At 37.7% G+C, this 21,316-nt stretch overlaps 1 protein-coding gene across 1 annotated transcript in view; it reads right to left on the reverse strand.

The window, feature by feature from the left end:
• UBXN7 (UBX domain protein 7) overlaps positions 1-21,316 on the reverse strand; it is a 51,047-nt gene that overhangs the window by 14,307 nt on the left and 15,424 nt on the right. The window contains exons 2-5 of the mRNA XM_033131387.1: positions 20,515-20,662; positions 18,284-18,351; positions 11,188-11,253; positions 1,539-1,651 (exon numbers count right to left, since the gene is read on the reverse strand). Of these exons, the coding sequence (XP_032987278.1) occupies positions 1,539-1,651; positions 11,188-11,253; positions 18,284-18,351; positions 20,515-20,662 (395 nt within the window). The remainder of the gene's footprint in view (positions 1-1,538; positions 1,652-11,187; positions 11,254-18,283; positions 18,352-20,514; positions 20,663-21,316) is intronic.

Consider the following 21,316-nt stretch of genomic DNA (forward strand, 5'->3'; position numbering starts at 1 on the left):
ATGCCTACTTTTTCTGGGAGTGTTCGTGTCATTTAAAGAGTCGTAAATGATAAAGTTTAGTATTACCATTGAAAACATGAATAGATTGTTGCAAACAACGTAGGTCATGAAATACAAAGAAAAAAGGTGATATAACTTAATAAAATGAATCAAACTGCAGGTGACAACATCAAAAGATTCACTTTTTCCCCTCTATGAATAAGCAGCAGAGTAACTGCTTTTTATAAGCCCAAAGTGACCACATTAAATTAAGCTCAGCATTATTTCTTCAAACCCTAGAGCAACTCAAAAGGTAATGAAAATGGAAAACAAGTCAAAACAAACTCAGATCATTTTTGTCTTTCATATTACTGCTATTCTCTTTTGGTAGCTGTATTATTACCAGAACACTAGAAAGGATAGGCAGACAAGCTGCCTGCCTGGAACACTAAAAAGGATAGGCAGCAGCCATGTTAAGATCATGAGGGAAAGATAAAGAAAACTGAGGAGACATCTAATCTGACATCTTTGAGATGATGAATGAATGGCAAAGACTCCCTCAACTCTAGACTTATTCACATGACAAAAAAAACCCTTTCTTTGGCCAAATCATTTGGATTTTCTGTTACATGCAGCCAAACACTTTCAGGTTTTACAATTCAGAAAATTGAAACTAAAGAATAAGCTTATGGTTAAATTTCTTATTCTAAATTAAATACTTCATTTAGGCTAGTATAAGAACATGTCAAGGACAAAATTTTTAAAAAATAATCATAATTCACTTTCAAATATGTAGCTACTAACATCACTTTTATGGTTATTGTTTGACCCATTTTATTTTAACAGATAAAACTTACCTGAAACTTAAGTAATCTACATCTATGGAAATGCCATTCTAATTCAAAAGAATATTGACATGCTAGTCAACACACAAAAGCAAGCTGATTAAACACCTAAACACAAAAATATTTAAAATCCTAACTAAACTCATTTCAAGGAGTACCAAAATAAGAAGCATGTTCCCCCGCCCCCCAACAAGCTTGTAATTTAGTAGACAATCAAATAAACCTACTCTTCAAAGGTTGTTTTTTTTTTTTTTTTTTTGGTGTTAGCTAAGCTAAAGCCAAGAATTGAGGGAGAATGTATTCTGCAACTACAGATATTCTTTTAAAATATAGTAGAATCCCCACAGAAATGTGGGCAAAAGATATCTACAAACAATTCATAAATGGCTAACAAACACACATACACTTTTCTCAGTAGTAATCAAATATATAAACTAAAAAAAGTAAAACTAAAAGGAAGAGTATCAAAATGGTAAAAATTCTAAAACTGTACCACATAAGGCTAATCATTTATCAAGCAATTTTATATACTGCTGCTAGAAATATATTTCAATGTTACCTTTTAGGTATATCTCATACCTACATCATACTTATTAAGATGCCAATTCTCTATTCAATACCCTAAAAACATTTTTTGTTCTTAGAAAGAAAAAAAAATGGCATTGAAAATGCAAAAGGATTCATAGCTAAGGCTTAGAATTTTTAACAACTTACTGTTTCAAAGCTGCCTTTATGCATCAAATCAATGGGTGGCCGGAAGAGATCTGCAAGGGTAGTTAGTTTCTTATCTATTGCGCCTCCATTTCTTAATTCCTGTTCTTGCCGAACTGCAACACAGGAGGGTGAGAAAGTTTTATATAGCCATAAAATAAAAGGCATAAATCTTGCAACATAAAAAAACGTGTATCAATTGCAAGAATTACTGAACAATGTAATGTGCTTGACCTCAAATGCAGACATTAAATGCTGACTGAAAAAAAATACAAAGCAGGGTGAGAAGGGAGTCTTCAGACTTGGTGGTAGCTCTCTACCCAAAGGTAAGGACAAACGCAGAAATTTTGAGTCACCCAATCAAAATATTTCCTTCACATATTCAAAACTTTAGCACAGAAGAAAACTTTCATCTCCATTTATCTAGTTCTGAAAGTGATCCTAATTTATGTCGTTTCTAGCCACATACCCAATCTTTAAAGATTCTTTCCGGAAGTGAGAGAATAACCACTGCTGTTACCTTTTCCCAGAAAGGCACAGGATTCCCTGAATGACCTGAGTCAATCTGGGTTCCCCTTCAACTCTCTCCAAATTATAAGGCCTATCTGTGCTTCAATTAGCTCATGATAAATCAACTACAAAATCAAACGTGGTCCAAGAGTTTCTATCTATTTTCTAAACATAACTGTCTTTTTCTTTAGAATTCCATTATTAAATCAATACTAAATCCTTTGAAAGTGTAAAGCCAAGACTCCCATTCTAATTTATTCCACAGAAAGATATAAACCTATCCTAAACAACTGTACCCAAAATGTTAATACCATGTTTTCCCAAAAATAAGACCTAACCAGAAAATAAGCCCTAGCATGATTTTTCAGGATGACATCCCCGAACATAAGCCCTAATGCGTCTTTTGGAGCAAACATTAATATAAGACCTGGTCATATTTTCGAAGAAACACGGTACTGGCTGCTTTGGGTGGTGTGGCTTTTCCTTCCTCTATTTTTAAATCCCCTACAATAACCATTTTTATTGTAGTCATTACTTTGACAGATATCAGGATCTTGAGCAAAATCAGTTTTTTATTTTATTATAGTCAGCATTTAAGTGCTCATTCAAAAGTCGATTAAGGAGAAGGTCTAAGGTGGCAAATAGGTAAACGCTGTGCCTACTGCCTCCAATGATCACATCGAAATTACAACTAAATTATAGAACAATCAACCTCAAGAATCATCTGAAGACCAGCTGAACAGAACCTCTATAACTAAGGATATAAAGAAGAGGTCACATCAAGACTGGCAGAAGGAGCGGAGACGCGAAACAGGCTGACCCCCAAACCCACAGACAGTGGATGAACACTGGGAGGGACACCTTGATGGTGGCAGTCCCCCGAGAAGAGGGAGGGGTCCCAGCCCCACACCAAGCTCCCCAGCCCAGGGGTCCTGTGCCAGGAAGAAGAGTTCCCACAACATCTGGCAGTGAAAAATTAGCAAGGACTCTATTCATCCCAGTGAGACGGAAGGTGGCTGGAAACCCAGACGTCCTCTTAAAGAGCCCACACACAGACTTACTTGCTTGCAAGCACTCACCCTGGGCTCTGGCGCAACTTGAGTCATACAAGGAAAGCCCTTCAGGGCAATGGCTGGAGGGCCAGCCGCTATTATTCCTGTATAGAGCTTGCCTCATGTGTAGTCTACAGACAGGCGCCATCTTTCCAGTGGTAAGCCCTCCTCCACAGGGCCAAATCTCAGACGGCATTGGTCTGGTGAAATCTGCACACGCCCCCCATTAGTGACTCCCTGGCACCTCACCACACCCACCCAGCTAGTACAGCATCACCAGGGGCACTCTCAGCAACTCCAAGGCCAGCCCTGCCCTGCAAGTTGCGGAGGCTTTTACAAAAGCAATCACCCTGTGTCGGCCTGGGAGACTTTTGGTTGGTGGCAGGTGGTCAGCCCCAGCTCATGCTGTAGCCTCTTTTGGGTGGCTCTCAAGGATCGGTGGGTCTGAGGTGAGCAGTGACTGGCTACGGTGTTCTCTGGGCATTTTGCGGAGTGGCCACAGGCTCAGCACTGGTGCAAGAACTGATCTGCATTAACTTTCTGAAAACCACTGGGCCCACCAAAGAGACTCACTGGGATCCCACCCCAACCAACTTGCGTGGCACTGCTGGGAGCACTGTCAGCACCAGATCAACCAACTGGGACCACACACCTAAGGGCTCTTTCGGCGGCTGAGCTTTATGTGCAGGAGGCAGGTGGCAACAGGCCTAGGGGTGCCCTGGGCCTTTTGCTAAGCTGCCCGAGGACCAATACAGGTGGCAGCCAGCTTGGGATCACAGTGAGGCCACCCCCGCACGCCTCTAGCTCCAACACAGGCAGCAACCAAGTACATATAGCTTTGTAGCTTCTATGGGGTAGCCCAGGGCACACACAAGCAAGGCTGAAAATTGGCCTGCACAGGAGCCCCTCCCAAGAGACATCAGAAAGTACACACCCAGAGGCCTGCTTTAGACCACACCTGAGCACTATCCCATTAGCCCCACAAGCAGCACACCCAAAGGGTGGTCTCAACAGGCGTAAGAGCCCACTCAGGCAAATCCCCCCTCTGAGGGGTCAGCCCCCACATAGCAGCTCATACTCTGTGGGTATAGCCAGTCCTCACAGCCAATCAGCCTGAGAGTTAATCCCACCCATCGCTGTGCCAAAAGTAATCAAGGCTCAACTACAACAGGAGAACACACACAACACACACAGGACACTCCTGGAACACACAGCACAGGTGATCAGAGAGACTGTGCCACTGGGCCATACAGGACACCTACTACATAAGGCCACCTAGCAAAGATGAGAGACATGGAAGATCTACCTAATACACAGAAACACAGAAAGACAGCTATAATAAGGGAAGAAACATGTCACAGATTAAAAAACAGGAGAATACTCCAGAAAAAGAACTAAATGAAGTGGAGGCAACCAACCTACCAGAGATAAAGCTCAAAACACTGGCTATAAAAATATTAAGGAACTTAGTAAGACTTCAACAAAGAGATGGTAACCATAAAGGACATAGAAACCATAATAAAGAATACAATAACTGAATGAAGAATACACTAGAAGGAATCAACAACAAATTAGATGAAGCAGAGGATTGAATCAGTGATTTAGAACACAAAATAGCAGAAAACACCCAATTGGAACAACAAAAAGAATTTTTAAAAAGTAGTTTAAGGGAACTCTGAGACAATGTCAAGTGTAACAACATTTGCATCATAGGAGTACCCAAAGGAGAAGACAAAGAGCAAGGGATCGAGAACCTATTTGAAGAAATAACGACTGAAAACTTCCCCAACCTGGCAAAGGAAATAGACATACAAGGCCAGGAACTACAGAGTCCCAAACAAGATGAACCCAAACAGGCGCATGTCAAACCACATCATCTTTGAAATGTCAAAGTTTAAAGACAAAGAGAGAATCCCAAAAGCAGCAAGAGAAAGACAATTAGTTACTTACAAGGGAGCTCCCATAAGACTATCAGCTGATGTCCCAACACAAATTTTAGAGGCCAGAAGGGAGCAGCAGGAAATATTTAAAGTGATGAAAAGCAAGGGCCTTCAACCAAGACAACTCTACCTAGCAGGGCTATCACTTAAAATTGAAAGAGGGATACAGAGCTTCTCAGACAAGATAAAGTAATTCATTACTACCAAGCCAATATTACTAGAAATGTTAAAGGGATTTCTTTAAGAGGAAAGGGGAAGACAAACAAAAGATGACCAAAAATATGAATAAAATGGCAATAACTATGCACCTATCAATAATCACTTTAAATGTAAATGGATTAAATGCTCCAGTCAAAAGACATAGATAGCTGAATGGACAAGAAAACAAGACCCATACATATGCTGTCTACAAGAGACCCGCTTCAGATCAAGGCACACAGACTGAAAATAAAGGGATGAAAAAAGATATTTCATGCAAATGGAAACAAACAAACAGAAAAGACTGCAGTAGCAATACTTAGACAAAATAAACTTTAAAATGAAGACTGTAGTAAGAGACAAAAAAAGGACATTACATAATCATAAAGGGATCAAGCCAACAAGAGGACACAGCCCTAATAAATATCTATGCACCCAACACAGGAGCACCTAAATACATAAAACAAATACTGTGCAACATAAAGGGAGAGATCAACAGTAATACAATCATAGTAGAGGACTTTAACATCCTATTGACACCAATGGATAGATCTTCCAGACAGAAAATCAACACAAAAACAGCGGCCTTAACTAACACACTAGACCAGATGGACGGAATTATATTTTTAGAGCATTTCACCCAAAAGGAGCAGAATATACATTCTTTTCAAGTGTACATGGAACATTTTCCAAGACAGACCACGTTAGGCTACAAATCAAGTCCCACTAAATTCAAGAAGACTGAAATCGTATTGAGCGTCATCTCCAACCATAATGATATAAAACTAGAAATCAAACCCTAAAAAACACACAAACACATGGAGGCTAACTAATATGCTAATAAACAATGAATAGGTTAACAATGAGAACGAGGAAGAAATCAAAAGATACCTTGAGACAAACAAGAATGAAAACACAAGGATCCAAAAATCTATGGGACACAGCAAAAGCAATCCTAAGAGGGAAATTCATAGCAATACAAGCCTGCTTCAAGAAACAAGAAAAATCTCAAATAGACAATCTAACTACTCTTAAGGGAACTGGAAAAGAACAGCAAACAAAGCCCATAGTGAGTAGAAGGAAGGAAATAATAAAGATTAGAGCAGAAATAAACAAAATAGAATCTAAAAAAAAATACAAAAGATCAATGAAACCAAGAGCTGGTTCTTTGAAAAGGAACAAAATTGACAAACCTATAACCAGACTCATCAAGAAAAAAAGAGAGGACCCAAATACCGTGTTTCCCTGAAAATAAGACCAGGTCTTATATTAATTTTTGCTCCAAAAGACGTATTAGGGCATATTTTCAAAGGATGTCTTATTTTTCCATGTACAACAATCTACATGTATTCAAATACAGTCATGTCATCTTCTTCTGGAACATCGTCATAATGTACTAAACGCATCTGTCTGGTCGACGATCTTAAATGGGGCTTATTTTGGGGGTAGGTCATATTTTCAGGGAAATACAGTAAATAAAATCAGAAATGAAAGAGAAGTGACAACTGACACCACCGAAATACGAAGGATTACAAGAAAATATTACTAACAATTATATGCCAACAAATTGGACAACCTGGAAGAAATGGATAAATTCCTAGAAACACAATCTTCCAAGACTGAATCAAGAAGAAACAAAAAATCTGAACCAATTACTACTAATGAAATCAAATCAATAATCAACCAGCTTCCAACAAACAAAAGTCCTGGACCTGATGGCTTCACAGGTGAATTTCACCAAATATTCAAAGAAGAATTAACACCTATTCTTCTCAGACTAGTCCAAAAAATTCAAGAGGAGAAAAGGCTCCTCCGCTCATTCTATGAGGCTACCATTATCTTAATTCCAAAAGCAGACAAAGACATTACAAAAAAACAAAAACTGCAGGCCGATAACCCTGATGAACACAGATGTAAAAATTCTCAACAAAATACTAGCAAACTGGGGGGGCTAGATGGCTCAGTTAGTTACAGCGCGAGCTCTTAACAACAAGGTTGCCGGTTCGATTCCCACATGGGCCAGTGACAAAGAACAGCTTGAGCTTGAGCTTGGAGCTGAGCCTCTGGACGGCCGACTGACTCAGTGGTTAGAATGCAGTGTTCATAACACCAAGGTCACCGGTTTGATTCCCACATGGACCAGTGAGAACCAATGGCTTGAGCTTGGAGCTGAGCCGCTGGTGTGCGACTGGTTGGCTCAGTGGTTGGAACGTGGTGCTCATAACACCAAGGTCGCTGGTTCAATTCCCACATAGACCAGTGAGAAACAATGGCTTGAGCTTGGAGCTGAGCCGCCGGTGGGCAGCCGGTTGGCTCAGTGGTTAGAGCGAGGTGCTCATAACACCAAGGTTGCCGGTTTGAGTACCACATGGATCAGTGAGCTGCACCCTCCACAACTAGATTGAAAACAATGACTTGACTTGGAGCTGGGCTGCGCCCCCCACAACTTGATTGAAAAACAATGAATTGACATCCTGGAAAAATACACTGTTCCCCAATATTCCCCAATTAAAAAAAAATATTAGCAAACTGAATTCAGCAATACATTAAAAAGATCATATACCGTGATCAAGTGGAATTTATTCTTGGTATGCATACCAAGAATAAATTGATTTGTGTATATTTGTTCAATATCCACAAATCAATTAACATGATATACCATACAAACAAAATGAAAAATAAAAATCCTATGATCATATCAATAGATACAGAAAAAGCATTTGACAAAATATCCAGCATCCATTTATGACAAAAAATCTTAGCAAAGTGGGACTAGAGGAAACATCTCAACATAACAAAGACCATATATGACAAACCCACAGCTAACATCATACTTAATGGGGAAAAGCTAAAAGCATTCTCCTTAAGGTCAAGAACAAGACAAGGATGTCCACTTTCACCACTTTTATTCAACATAGTACTAGAACCCTAGTCACAGCAATCAGACAAGAAAAAACAAAAGGCATCCAAATTGGAAAGAAGTAAAACTGTCATTATTTGCAGACAACATGATACTATATAGAAAATGAAAGAGTCCACCAAAAACTATTAGAACTGATAAATGAATTCAGAAAAGTAGCAGAATACCAAATTAATATTCAGAAATCGGTTACATTTTTATACACCAATAATGAACTGTCAGAAAGAAATTTAAGTAAATCATCTCATTTACAATTGCATCAAAAAGAGTATTTAGGAATGAATTTAACCAAGGACAAAAAAGACCTGTTCTTGAAAAATTATAAGATACTGAAGAGAGAAACTGAAGAAAATACAAATAAATGGAAGCATATACCTGCTCATGGATAGGAAGAATTAATATAATTAAAATGTCCAGGGCTGGCCTGGTGGCTCAGGTGGTTGGAGGACGCCGTGCTCCTAACGCCGAGGTCACCAGTTCGATTCTCACATGGGCCAGCGAGCTGCGCCCTCTACAGCTAAGATTGTGAACAACAGCTCTCCCTGGAGCTGGGCTGCTGTGAGCAGCCAGAGGTTGGCGTGAGCTGCCGTGGGCTACTGTGTGCTGTCTTGAATGGCCGGCAGCTGGTGAGAGCTATGAGCTGCTGTGAGTGGCCAACCGACGACTGGCAACTGACTACCTTAGCCGGAGCACAAGACTCATAATACCAGCGTGGGCCAGGGAACTGTGTTCCTAACAATTAGACTGAGAAACAACGGCTTGAACAGGAGTGGGGGCAGGAGGAGGCGGGAGAAAGGGGAAAAGAAAAAAAAAAAAGTCCATACTACCCAAAGCAATCTATAGATTCAATGCAATGCCTATCAAAATACCAATGACATTTTTCACAGAACTAGAACAAATAATCCTAAAGTTTATATAGAACCATGAAAGACCCCACAGAGCCATGGCAATCTTGAGAAAGAAGAACAAAGTTGAAGGCATCATGCTACCTGGTATCAAACTATCTGGTAAGGGGTTTATATCCAAAATTCATAAAAAACTCATATAACTTAACACCAAAAAAACAAACAATCCAATTAACAAATAGAAGACCTAAACAGACATTTCTCCAAAGAGGACATACAGATGGCCAATAGACATGAAGAAATGCTAAATGTCACTAATCATCAGAGAAATGCAAATTAAAACCACAATGAGATATCACCTCACCCTTGTCAGAATGGCTGTCATCAATAAATCAACGAACAACAAATGTTGGCAAGGATGAGGAGAAAAGGGAACCCTCTTGTACTGTTGGTGGGATTGCAAACTGGTGGAGCCACTATGGAAAACAGTATGGAGGTTCCTCAAAAAATTAAAAATAGAATTACCTTATGACCTAGCAGTTCCACTCCTGGGTATTTATCCAAAGAAATTCAAAACACTAATTTGAAAAGATTATGCATCCCTACAGTCACAGCAGCTCTATTTACAACAACCAAGATACGGAAGCAACTAAAATGTCCATCAATACATGACTGGATAAAGAAATTGTAGTACATATATATAACAGAATATTACTCTGCCATAAAAAAGTATGAAATCTTACCATTTGCGACAACATGGATGAACCTAGATGGTATATGCTAAGTGAAATAAGTCAGACTGAGAAAGACAAATATCTTATGATCTCACTTATATTTATATCTAAAGAACATAATAAAACAGAAACAGACTCATAGATACAGAGAACAAACTGATGGTTACTAGATGGGAGGGGAGCTGGGGGACTGGGTGGAAAAGTGAAGGGATTAAGAAGTACAAATTGGTAGTTACAAAATAGTCATGGGGATGTACAGTACAGTATGCAGAATCTAATGAATAATATTATAAAAAGTATGTATAGTGTCATGTGGGTACTAGGCTTATCGGGGGGATCACTTCATAAACTACATAAATGTCTAACCAGTATGCTATTTTGTACACTGGAAACTAATATAATATTGTATGTCAATGGTAATTAAAAAATAAATTAAAAAAAAGATAAAACAAACACAGGAAGACTCTGTAAGGTGAAGCGAAGGCAGACCAACTATTGACCTCGGAATCCAAGGAACAATATGGTGTGAGTCCCCTGGGTTTTCTTTTTTTGCCTTATATATCCCAGACATAATGCTTAAAGAAACTGGCAACCTGAAAATGCCAGTAAGTGTAGACCAAAAAAGCCCTAACAAAACCTTGTTCTTTCTAGCCAAAGGAGCAGCCTAGCAAGACAGAAACCTTTTAAATAATAACTGTTCTACTTCAACCAAACACTACAGAAAACCTGTGACCCCACTCCCACCCATACCAGTAAGGCTGAGTGGGGAGCCCAGACATGCACCCTTGTGAGGCTTTAAAAAGGAACCCAAACCTCTCTGCCTAAGTCGTGTCAGAAAAGACTGAACAGAGAGGCAGGAATTTCATCTCCCGAAGATAATGAGGCTTCCTCAATGTAGTGCTGGAGGAGACCAGTGGGGAGCCTGGACTTCCATCCCCATCTGGCAATAATAAGTGTCCCCGCCCCATCTCCAGTGGGATGGTATCAGAGGAAGACTCATGGAAAGTCAAGACTTTCACCACTGCCCAACAATAGGTTCCCTAATATCCCCCCACCCGCCACCAAAAAATGCTGATTAAGGTTGTAAATTACCAGATTTTTTTTACATTATCTCCATCTCTCATTATTCTTCTATCATCAAGTAGGTTAGAATTTAGGACAATTCAGCTCTAGGGGGAATTAATAACAATTACAGACTGAATTCATAATTTCACTTTTTAAATAAGGTGACTCCTCAAAGTAATTAGACCTAATCTTCATCTTCTTTTTAAGAAAAATGTATATAAAACTAGGATCTTGACTTATAGGGGAGTGTGTGGGTGCTTCTTTACCTTGTGGTTTTTTATATGTGGGAGAAAGAAGGGAGAGGAAAGGAAGACAGGAGGGAAGAAGAGGGAGGAAGGGAGACAGAGACAGACAGACATAGAAGATAATCTGGTCCACAGATACCTACTAGTTTCAGTTTGAAAATCCCGGAAACCATCAAATATTGACCGTGCAGGCCGTCGTCTTTTAGGAGCTTTAGGGGGAAAAATAGAATTGATACAAAAATTTAAATGTTAATTTTGAAACAATTCTAAAAACTTCCTTATCTGTAAGTATTTCCTGTTTTGAAACACTCATAGATTCATAATGGTACCCTCCTTCAAAAAAATAAGTATTTTTTATTTTTAAAACTTTCAATTCATTCATATATAATGAACTCAACCACCTTCAGCCCAACCGTTTTACAAATGAGAAAATTAAGGCTCACTTAAGGAGACTTGACTAAATTTGTGTAAAAGACAGGAAGAAAGAAGATTTTGAGGACTCCCCATGTAGATGAATCTACAAAATATCTAATTCAGTTTAGCCTAAGGGATCTATCCTTTGGTATAACACTTGAGTCAACTTCTTAGTGAGTGGATATACATGTAGAATTATAAATACCAAAAAACATTTTCAGCTTTGGAAGAAAATTTTTTTCCAATTACATAACGGTTTCATTATAGAAAAGTGAATAGAACCGTCTTCTGATACCCCTGTCCAGTGTACATTGCCCATTCCTGAAGTATTTTACAGATGAAGTCTAAAAGGCAATAGTCAAAATGTTATCTTCCTATGTGTTTTTAAACCTAAAAAATTTGCCAGATCATTTATATACAGTACAATACATTTAATGATTCTTTCAATATGGGTAAGAGTCATTAAGTTGGCTCAATGTAATCCTGGCCAACATGTAACCAGAACAATGTTCCATGTTAATAAATGATTAGTAGTAAGATTAGATAGAAAGTATAAAAGTCCCCCACCCCATGCCAAAGCATCTTTGCCAACACCTGTGTTTACCATTATATAGGTAATTCTTTCTATCGAAGTATTATTGAGTAAAAAAAAAGCAAAACAAAAGTAACAAAAAATGAAAAACAATGTGTAAAAAAAATGTTTTTGTTTAAAGCATTATCTGCCTGTATATCTTTTATGCACATATGTATATCAGTATTTATATTAAAGAATCATATTATTTTCTCCAGCAATGGGATTTGGTTAAAAAAACGAACCTTCCACGATTCAGCTTGGTATTGAATTTTTAAATTCAAATTGAATTTTATTGTATTGATTTTATTTAAATTGAATTTTTAAAAATTTAAATATTGCATTATTTTTCCCTCCCTCACACTCTCCCTCCTTTCCTTTACAAAGAAGCGAGGAATGCTATTCTTTTCAATCTTGGAACTGTTTTTGATCAACAGGTCCTATTTCAATGTATGTTTCTAGCAGGAATAATATAGCCTCTCAATAATGCCTCCTTCAAACTCATTACCAGATACTTTTTAACTACAACAATTAAGAAAGTAAGAGTAGAGTATACTAGGATAAGACGTATAAGCTACCTAAGAAAGCGTATTATTATTGGGGAGGTAGTACATAAAGGTAGTTTTCTTCTACTTTTAAATTGCCAAAGGCAAGCCAGTCAATATTCTACATTATTCTGTATTATTCTACACACACACACACACACACACACACACACACACGAAGTGTGATCAAACAATACGGTGAATGCTTAAATAGAATTATTGCAGTAAAAGACACATTGCCATTAATCCCCCTCAAAATACTGCCCCTCGCTTCGAACACACTTATCCCATTGTTCTTGCCACTTTCTGCAGCAGTTCTGCAAGTCCTCTTTCATGAGTGTCTTTAGTTGCGCTGTCGTGGCTGCCTCCAAGTCCTGGACTGATTCAAAACATTTACCTTTCCTGGTCATTTTGACTTTGGGGAAGAGCCAGAAGTCGCACGGTGCCAGATCCGGTGAATAAGGTGGACGAGGACTCTCTGTTATGTTTTTATTTGACAGAAATTGCCGTACCAGAAGCAATGTGTGACACAGAGCATAGTCATGATGGAGGATGATTTACGACACACTTTATTTTTTTTATTGGGGAACAGGACTTTATTGGGGAACAGTGTGTACTTCCGGGACTTTTCCAAGTCAAGTTGTTGTCCTTTCAATCTTAGTTGTGGAGGGCGCAGCTCAGCTCCAGGTCCAGTTGCCAGTGTTAGTTGCAGGGGGCGCAGCCCACCATCCCTTGGGGCAGTTGAACTGGCAACCTTGTGGTTAGGGCACTCCAACCAACTGAGCCATCCGGGAGCTCAGCAGCAGCTCAGCTCAAGGTGCCATGTTCAATCTTAGTTGCAGGGGGGTGGAGCCCACCATCCCTTGTGGGAGTCAGGGAGTCGAGGAGTCGAACCGGCAACCTTGTGGTTGAGAGCCCACTGGCCCACGTGGGAATCGAACCGGTAGCCTTTGGCATTAGGAGCACGGAGCTCCAACCACCTGAGCCACCCGGCCGGTCCGATTTACAGCACACTTTAAAACACACCTTCTCTCAACCATAGCTCACACCCAACTGACTGCACCAAACAAGTTGAAGCTTGTCACACATTGTTACTAAGGTTCAATGCGCCACTTCCCACATTGAAGATCCCTGCCTTTCTGCTGGATGGCACTCGGCAGCAGCATTCACTGTATGTTTTGATCACAATGGAAAGGCTCCATGACACACATCGCTTCTGGTATACGGCAATTTCTGTCAAATAAAAACATTACCTCATCCACCTTATTCACCGGATCTGGCACTGTGCTGTTCTGTCTCTTCCCAAGTCAAAATGATTCAGGACATCAAAGCAGCCATTGACAACACAACTAAAGACACGAAAGAGGACTTCCAGAACTGCTTCAGAAAGTGGCAAGAACAAGGGGATAAGTGTGTTGAAAGCGAGGGGGAGTATTTTGAGGGGGATTAATGGCAATGTGTCTTTTACTGTAAAATTTTTAAAATTTAAACATTCACCGTATTTTTTGACCACACCTCGCACATTCTCCCCCACCCTATTTTTCTTCTCCACCCCACCTACCTCCAATTTAGCCCTTCTCTGTTAGGCACTTGACCTCCTGGGGATCCTCACTAGTTCCACTTACTCCTAGCCTTCTACCCAACCCCTTTTATTTCTTGGGCTCATAAACTGCTCCCATCTGTTTGTCCCTCATTTATCCGAAGTCTAACCAAGAACCTCTCCTCAGGCCACAACACTTCTAGCCCTAGGATCATCATTATTCCTGCCTGCCTCTTCAATATGTGGTTTCCTGATTCTTCCAGCCCATCTGCTATAAAGCAAACTTCAGTCCTCTGTACTCTCGCTCTAATGCCCACACAATGAGTGCTGGTCAATGAGGTTACAGGCTAAGCTACAAAGAGCTAAAAAAGATTCAAGGGGCATCAGTCAGGACAAGAGAATGGAACAGGTGAATAAAAAAATTTAGAGAAGAGTGGCACTGTTTCACAAATCTGTTAATAACTGACTTAAGAGAAGATACCTCGATTTTTGGATCTACTTCTGCGTTCAATCTACTGCTATTCCTTTAGTTCAAGTATATGAAAAAAATTAAAATTCAACCTCACATGTAGTTATAAAAAGGATTATTTTAATAGTATTTTAATATAATTGTAAATATTCTTTGATACTACACCAAAACTCAACCAATGATAGTTTCTTACAGGTTAGTTGCAAAGTGGAATCTGCAATACTATCAAAGAACTTTTCTTTTCATACTCTGCTCCATTCAAATCTATAGGCCTATGTGGTACGTAGTCTCTTAAATGGCCCTCAATTATCCCTATCTCCCAATACTCATAACATAGAGGTGAACATCTTGAGTATGGGCAAAACCGAATAGAATATATCAGAGATGATGGGATGGGATGTCACCTACAAGATTAAATTTTAAAAGATGGTGGCTTGTGTCTTGGGATGACCTGTGGCTCTCATTTGCTCTGTGGTAAGAACCTGATGTTTCCAGCCAACCAACAGCCATATGAGTGGACTCAGAAAGAGATCCTCCTCCGTTCAAGCTATGAGATGATTGTAGCCCTGGCTGACACCTTAATTACAACCTTGTGAAAGACCCTAACCAAAGGCACCTGGCTAAGCCACACCTGGATCCTGACCCAATGAAACTGAAAAGTAACATGTTTGTTGTTTCAGAAAGCTAAATTTTGAAGCAATTTGTTACACAGCAATAGATATCTTTCCAATTTTAGTATATGTGCTGCCGAAGCAAGCACAACAATAGATATCTAATCTCTCTCTTTCCATATATATATATAGATCATATATACGATATATGTATATATGTATATATTGTATATGTCTCGATATATATATGATCTATCTATCTATCTATCTATATATATATACACATACGATATATATATACATATCATCTTCCAGTCTGAATAGATCTTTCACCTATGCACAATTTTGTAACATCATGCCTTGGTCTTTTGAAAACATTTTATTCACTGAGTTATGCAAACATTCTAAATATTGACCATTTCATTATAAAATTTTTTTTAAAAAATCAAGCTCACAATTGTAGATATAAACTTTCTAAACTTCCAATTTATGCCTGAAAGCTTTTTTTTTTTTAAATCATTGGAAACAAATATCAGTTCTTTGCCTTGAAGCAGTAACAGGCTTTGTTCATATTCAAGAAAATGTCTGCCAAACATCTAAATCTAAACAACTAGTTTGTCAGTAATATTTTTATTGTCAAGTAAAAATAATGTTCCATGAAAAAAAAGGAGCTGGTTCAGCTTGCAATTCAAACAACTGTACAAGCGCTTTTAGTTAAAGTAACCATAACACTTTAGTATGCAGAAGTGCTTTATGCATACATCCTAGTTCATCAAAAAGAAGTTTAAAAATGTGTAATGAAGGGTTAAGATTTAATTACATTAATTTTTATTGCTTCATGAAGAACATTAATAAATAAAATTGGTTTTGTGTTTTTGGTTTTTTTTTATTTTAACTGTGAGTGTGTGGCAGTGAAGAATTCACTGAGTAGGGCCTGCCCGGTGGCTCAGGTGGTTGGAGCGCCGTGCTCCTAATGCTGAGGTCGCCAGTTCAATTCCCACATGGGCCAGTGAGCTGTGCCTTCTACAGCTAAGACTGTGAACAACGGCTCTCCCTGGAGCTGGGATGCCGTAAGCAGCCGGAGGAGGTTGGCGTGAGCTGCCGTGGGCTGCCACGGGCTGATGTGGGCTGCCACGGGCTGCTGGGTGCTGCTGTGGGCTACCGTGTGCTGCCGTGAGAGGCTGGTGGCCAGCAGCCGGTGAGAACTGCTGTGACCGGTGACTGACTGCTTCAGCCAGGGGGGAGAGCAAGGCTCATAATACCAGCATGGGCCAGGAAGCTGTGTCCTACACAACTAGACTGAGAAACAACGGCTTGAACTGGAGTGGGGGTGGGGGGGTGGAGGTGGAAGAAGGGGAAAAAAAAGAATTCAATGAGTAGTAGTACAGTCTGGTGCCCCTGCCCTAATTCAATTAATATGTAGCAGTTTGACATATCATTGCTTTTGAACCATCAACCCAAATATCAACACAGTAAAAAAGGCAAATAACTTCTTAGTATTACTAAGAAAACAGTTTTGATCAAACAGACTCCCTGAAAGGGGTTACCAGGGACTCCCAACCACACTTTGAGAATCACTCTTTAAATCAATACTGTCCTAAGAAGAAAATATGCTTCAAAGATCTTTCCTAAGTTATAATAAGGTCTAATGACAGGACTGACTTCTTAACTGTATAACGTTATTTTCATCACCCTCCTTAATGTATATCAAACCAAAGGTAAAAGGAGGAAAGCGGGGTTTCAAGTGGAAACTCTTTTGCCTGTGTTTCAACAGTTAATGGGCACAGAATCTATTTCCTGTAGTCTTCTCCACTCAAAGATCCTGCCTTCTTCCTTGAAATAAAGAAAAGATAAAGCTTCTAAGAATATTATTCCTTGGCTCCAAATCTATTCATAAAGTTCATATTAAAAAAATTACGGAGGCGGCTGGTTAGCTCAGTTGGTTAGAGCATGGTGCTCTTACAAGAAGGTTGCCGGTTTGATCCCCACATGGGCCACTGTGAGCTACGCCCTCCACAACTAGATTGAAACAACTACTTGACTTGGAGATGATGGGTCCTGAAAAAACACACTTAAACAAATAAAAAAGTTTAAAAAACAAAAAAATATGAACAATGCTTTATTACTTCTGGTATGTTAACAGCACAATGAATGGCTGAATCGAACAGTCTAGAAAGCACATATTATACTTCAATATTCAGATCTTATAGTTTTCATCCCCCATCTTTATTTCCAAATTTAGACAGTATATTCTTTTATTTCTTGCTACAGTAAACTCCAAAGCTGCCAAGTTAAAGATGAATCCTAAAAACACACTTAACTAAGGTGCTTTTTCAAATTAAAAGATATGGTTTATATAATTTTTTTCATCCTTGTCTTACAACTTACTTGTTCTCCTTTAGTCTAATTTACCTACAAAAGTTTTCATAAACCTATTTCTCTGCTGTTCTCAATATGTACAATATACTTTTCTATACATTCGTCTGCCTAACCAGATTACTTTGTCTTCTTTTTTTATTACATCTATTATGCCTAAAACATTTGGTTCACAAAAGGTAAGTAAGTGTATCTTAAACTAAACCTATAAATTTTCTTTAAATCTGATTAAATGTCCTATTTTCTACCATCTTCTCTATGCACTCAGATTGGTATCAACTTTTTTTGCATGGATTGGATATTACTTTCTCCTTTGTTCAAAATAGGAACAGCATGTCTAGAAATTAAGAAAGAGTGAAAGGCATATCTAGACAGTAAGAATGTGGCAGTTACATAGGTATCCAGAAAAGAAAAACAACTGGGAGTCTTTTATCTAACAATAGATTGATTGGTTTCCATTATAAGGCAGCAGTTCTTTTTGCTAATTTTCCTCCTGTAGGCCTTCTGCAACAAATATCAACTGTTTAATCTGGTTCACTCCTTAGAGAGAACCAACTGTGCAACTTTCCTGAGAGGAGTACAGAATTACAAGAACTGACCCTATACCTGAAATTACATTCTCTGAGCAAGTCTTCACATCTTTTAGTAGCTTCATGGAAATCCTAAAGACAACAATAAAGTCAAACAAAACTAAAGAAGAAAGGTGAACTTACCACCAAACAACGGTTCTGGTTCCACCAATATTTCCTGCTTTTGAGGAATTGGGGCACGAACTTCTTCTCTATTAAAAAAAAAAGTGGGAAAATATCAAAATGAAAACTGTTTTTTGCTATCTGTTCTCTCTGTAACTGTTGTAAATGCATTTAAATTAACAAATAAAATGAACACCAGGCTTAGTGACTTTTTGTTTTTCTTTTCCAGACTTAGTGACTTTTAGGAACCATAGTGATGAATGATTGTTAAATGGTTTCCATATAGAGATCAACTGAAATAAAGTACCTGGCACAGATAGCTCACATGATTTATAAAGAGAACAAACAAAAATAACAAGCATTTCCCCTTTCCTCTCAAGTTGCCTCCCCTAAATTCTTTCAGAAAAAAAAAAGGGAATTAAAAAAAAAAATGGCAAAAAAATTAACTGAAAAACTACAGGCTTAATAAAAGCAATATGACATTATACTACATCAAATAATAATTAAATCACACAGATATATTAAAATAAGCTTAAACAAACATACAATGAATTTTATGCTAGGTATGAAGATGGCTAACATAGGAATTACCCTGTATTATTTATTAAATAGAGCCTAAAATATATGGAACAGAAAAAGTAATTACTCATCTTTTAAAAGCCTATAACTCTTCAAAGTTTACCACTGAAGGGTTTACTAATAATTCAGCTCTTCTATTAAAAATAAATATTTAAATATACTGTAAAAATGGTGTATGTTCCTTTAAATATCAGTTTATTTTAGTTTTAACTCAAATATTAAATTCTGCTGATTAATGTTCACAATAAATAGGAAATTCCAAATTTATCTTCCTGCTTATAATAAATGCTAATTTAAGGTAGGCCTAATGTTTTCCATCCAGGTGTTTCTAATCGTAACAACTGAGCTTAAGGCCCTGTTTTTGATATCTAAGAGTTGGAACTCTAAAACATACTTCATGAAATAAAGTACAAATACTCATTCATCAAGAACTAACATCCTGTAATCAAAGAACAGCTAGTTAAAGAAATATACAATAAGCCAAATGATTGAAAGATAAAGGGTAACTCAAAATTATTAATACATTAAATACTCTTTCCTACTGGATATCAGTTATTGCTTACACACAGAATTTCAATATTCTGAAGGAACAGATAATGCATCTGTAAGAGGAAGCTCTAGTAATACTTTTTCATCAAAGGGAAAATAGGTTATTACCTTAAGAAAACTAAGAATTTAAAAGTATCTTTTACCTAAATAAATCTTTCCATTATTGTTATACCTCACTTTACAGTATACATTAATATATACATTTAAGTATATACATAAAATTATCTCAATCAGTAGTAGTAATAGGAGAAAACTTTGTAAAATATTAATAATGATCTCTAAAGTTCATGCTTCATGCGGAAACAATATTACTTTAGAATCTGAAACTAGATCAACAAAAGAGGCATGTCCTGAATGTTATTTGGCTTTTTAAATCTAAGTCTAATTTAGTAAAAATAAAATCCATGCCTTGCCTATTCGTATTTAAGGGGATTCTCATGTTATAACCACCAGAAGTTATAAACAGCTACGATTATTAAAGTCTTATTTAAGGATCTTCTTAATTTTGTTTCAAAAATCAATGGTTTTCCTTTGAGTAGTGTTCATTTCTAATATTTTCCAAAGACTATTGGAATTTTGCCCAAAAGGTATTCATTTCAAACTCTCATTGGTATCAAATGTAAAGGGCAAAACCCCAAAGCTGTTCACCATTTATTACTATTCTCTCTATATAGTACAGTTCCATATGCTGAACGTGCTTCTAATGATCAACTACATGCAACTATTTAAGGTATAAAGGACTAGAAATCTTTTTAAAAAATTTTTATGGCAACTGAAAACTTTCCTGGGGTAATGTAGGAAAATCTAGAATTGGAAAATGAGCTTTATTGGGCATTAATTCCGTATCTCCTACTTAATTGCTGTGTAGCTTGGGAAAATGGCTATGTCTCTACTTCCTCATCGGTAAAATGTGGATAATGTCATCACACAGGGTTCTTCTGAGGATTAAATAGACAAGACAAAGCTTTACACAATTAAAGCATGTAAGTATAAAAATTTCTACTTGACTTTTTCAGATGCTTCCAACTTACAATTTTTTCAAAAACAAAGAATTAACCTGATAAAAATGCAACTACTCAATCTGGGCAGGAAGTAGCTCCTAACAATAAATAATAAATTCATACTCTGTGTGTGGTCTAACAGTGGAGACACTTGCTGAACTGGTACTGGGCTCTTCAGCGATTCCTCCACCGTCCAAAAACATTGTGACTGCCATCTCCAGATTATTGTTGCAGGCTTCAAGCATATGTTTCCCTACACTTTCACTTGCACCTGAAAAAGCAATAGACAGGAGAAAACTTTTAAGGCACCTTTTTACATTCAGTTCTTATTAGTATACAGAATTGCCAAATTAATAGTACCTTTTCCCTTTAAGAATGAATGACTTTTTCTTCAAACTAGAAAAATAGAATAACTTTTAAAAAAAAACCTGTTTACTTCTATACTGTTGGCTGATTGGTGTGAAATATACAGAGCTAGAAAAGAAAGTAGCTGCATTAAAATAGCAGTCTTCCTTCATAATAAAACAAAAACTAAATAAAGCATTTATTTGCCATTTCTTTAAATGGACCAAGTATATATTTGTTAATAAACTGAAGGAAAAAAAAGAAAAATGAAAGACTACTGTTCTAGAAAGTTGGAAATACTTTGTTAGAAAGAATGCATTTCTGTTAGCATTTCTATTTCTATTAAAAAGAAAGCATTTTTCCTTACAGTGGGAGAGAAGTGAGATAGAACATTTTGTCAAAGATACAACTAAGTCAAAACCTGGTAAGAAATGTCAGTGTTCATCATTTAAAAGTGCCCTATCACACACTTAAACTCATTTTCTAAAGCCAGTATAGTCTGTTAGATACAATGTAAAGTGGTAAAGCCCTTTAGGAAAATAATTTTACATGTATCAAGAAACATAAAAATACTTGTTTC

The sequence above is a fragment of the Rhinolophus ferrumequinum genome, chromosome 2 (assembly GCF_004115265.2).
Source record: "Rhinolophus ferrumequinum isolate MPI-CBG mRhiFer1 chromosome 2, mRhiFer1_v1.p, whole genome shotgun sequence".
In the NCBI taxonomy this organism is placed as follows: domain Eukaryota; kingdom Metazoa; phylum Chordata; class Mammalia; order Chiroptera; family Rhinolophidae; genus Rhinolophus; species Rhinolophus ferrumequinum.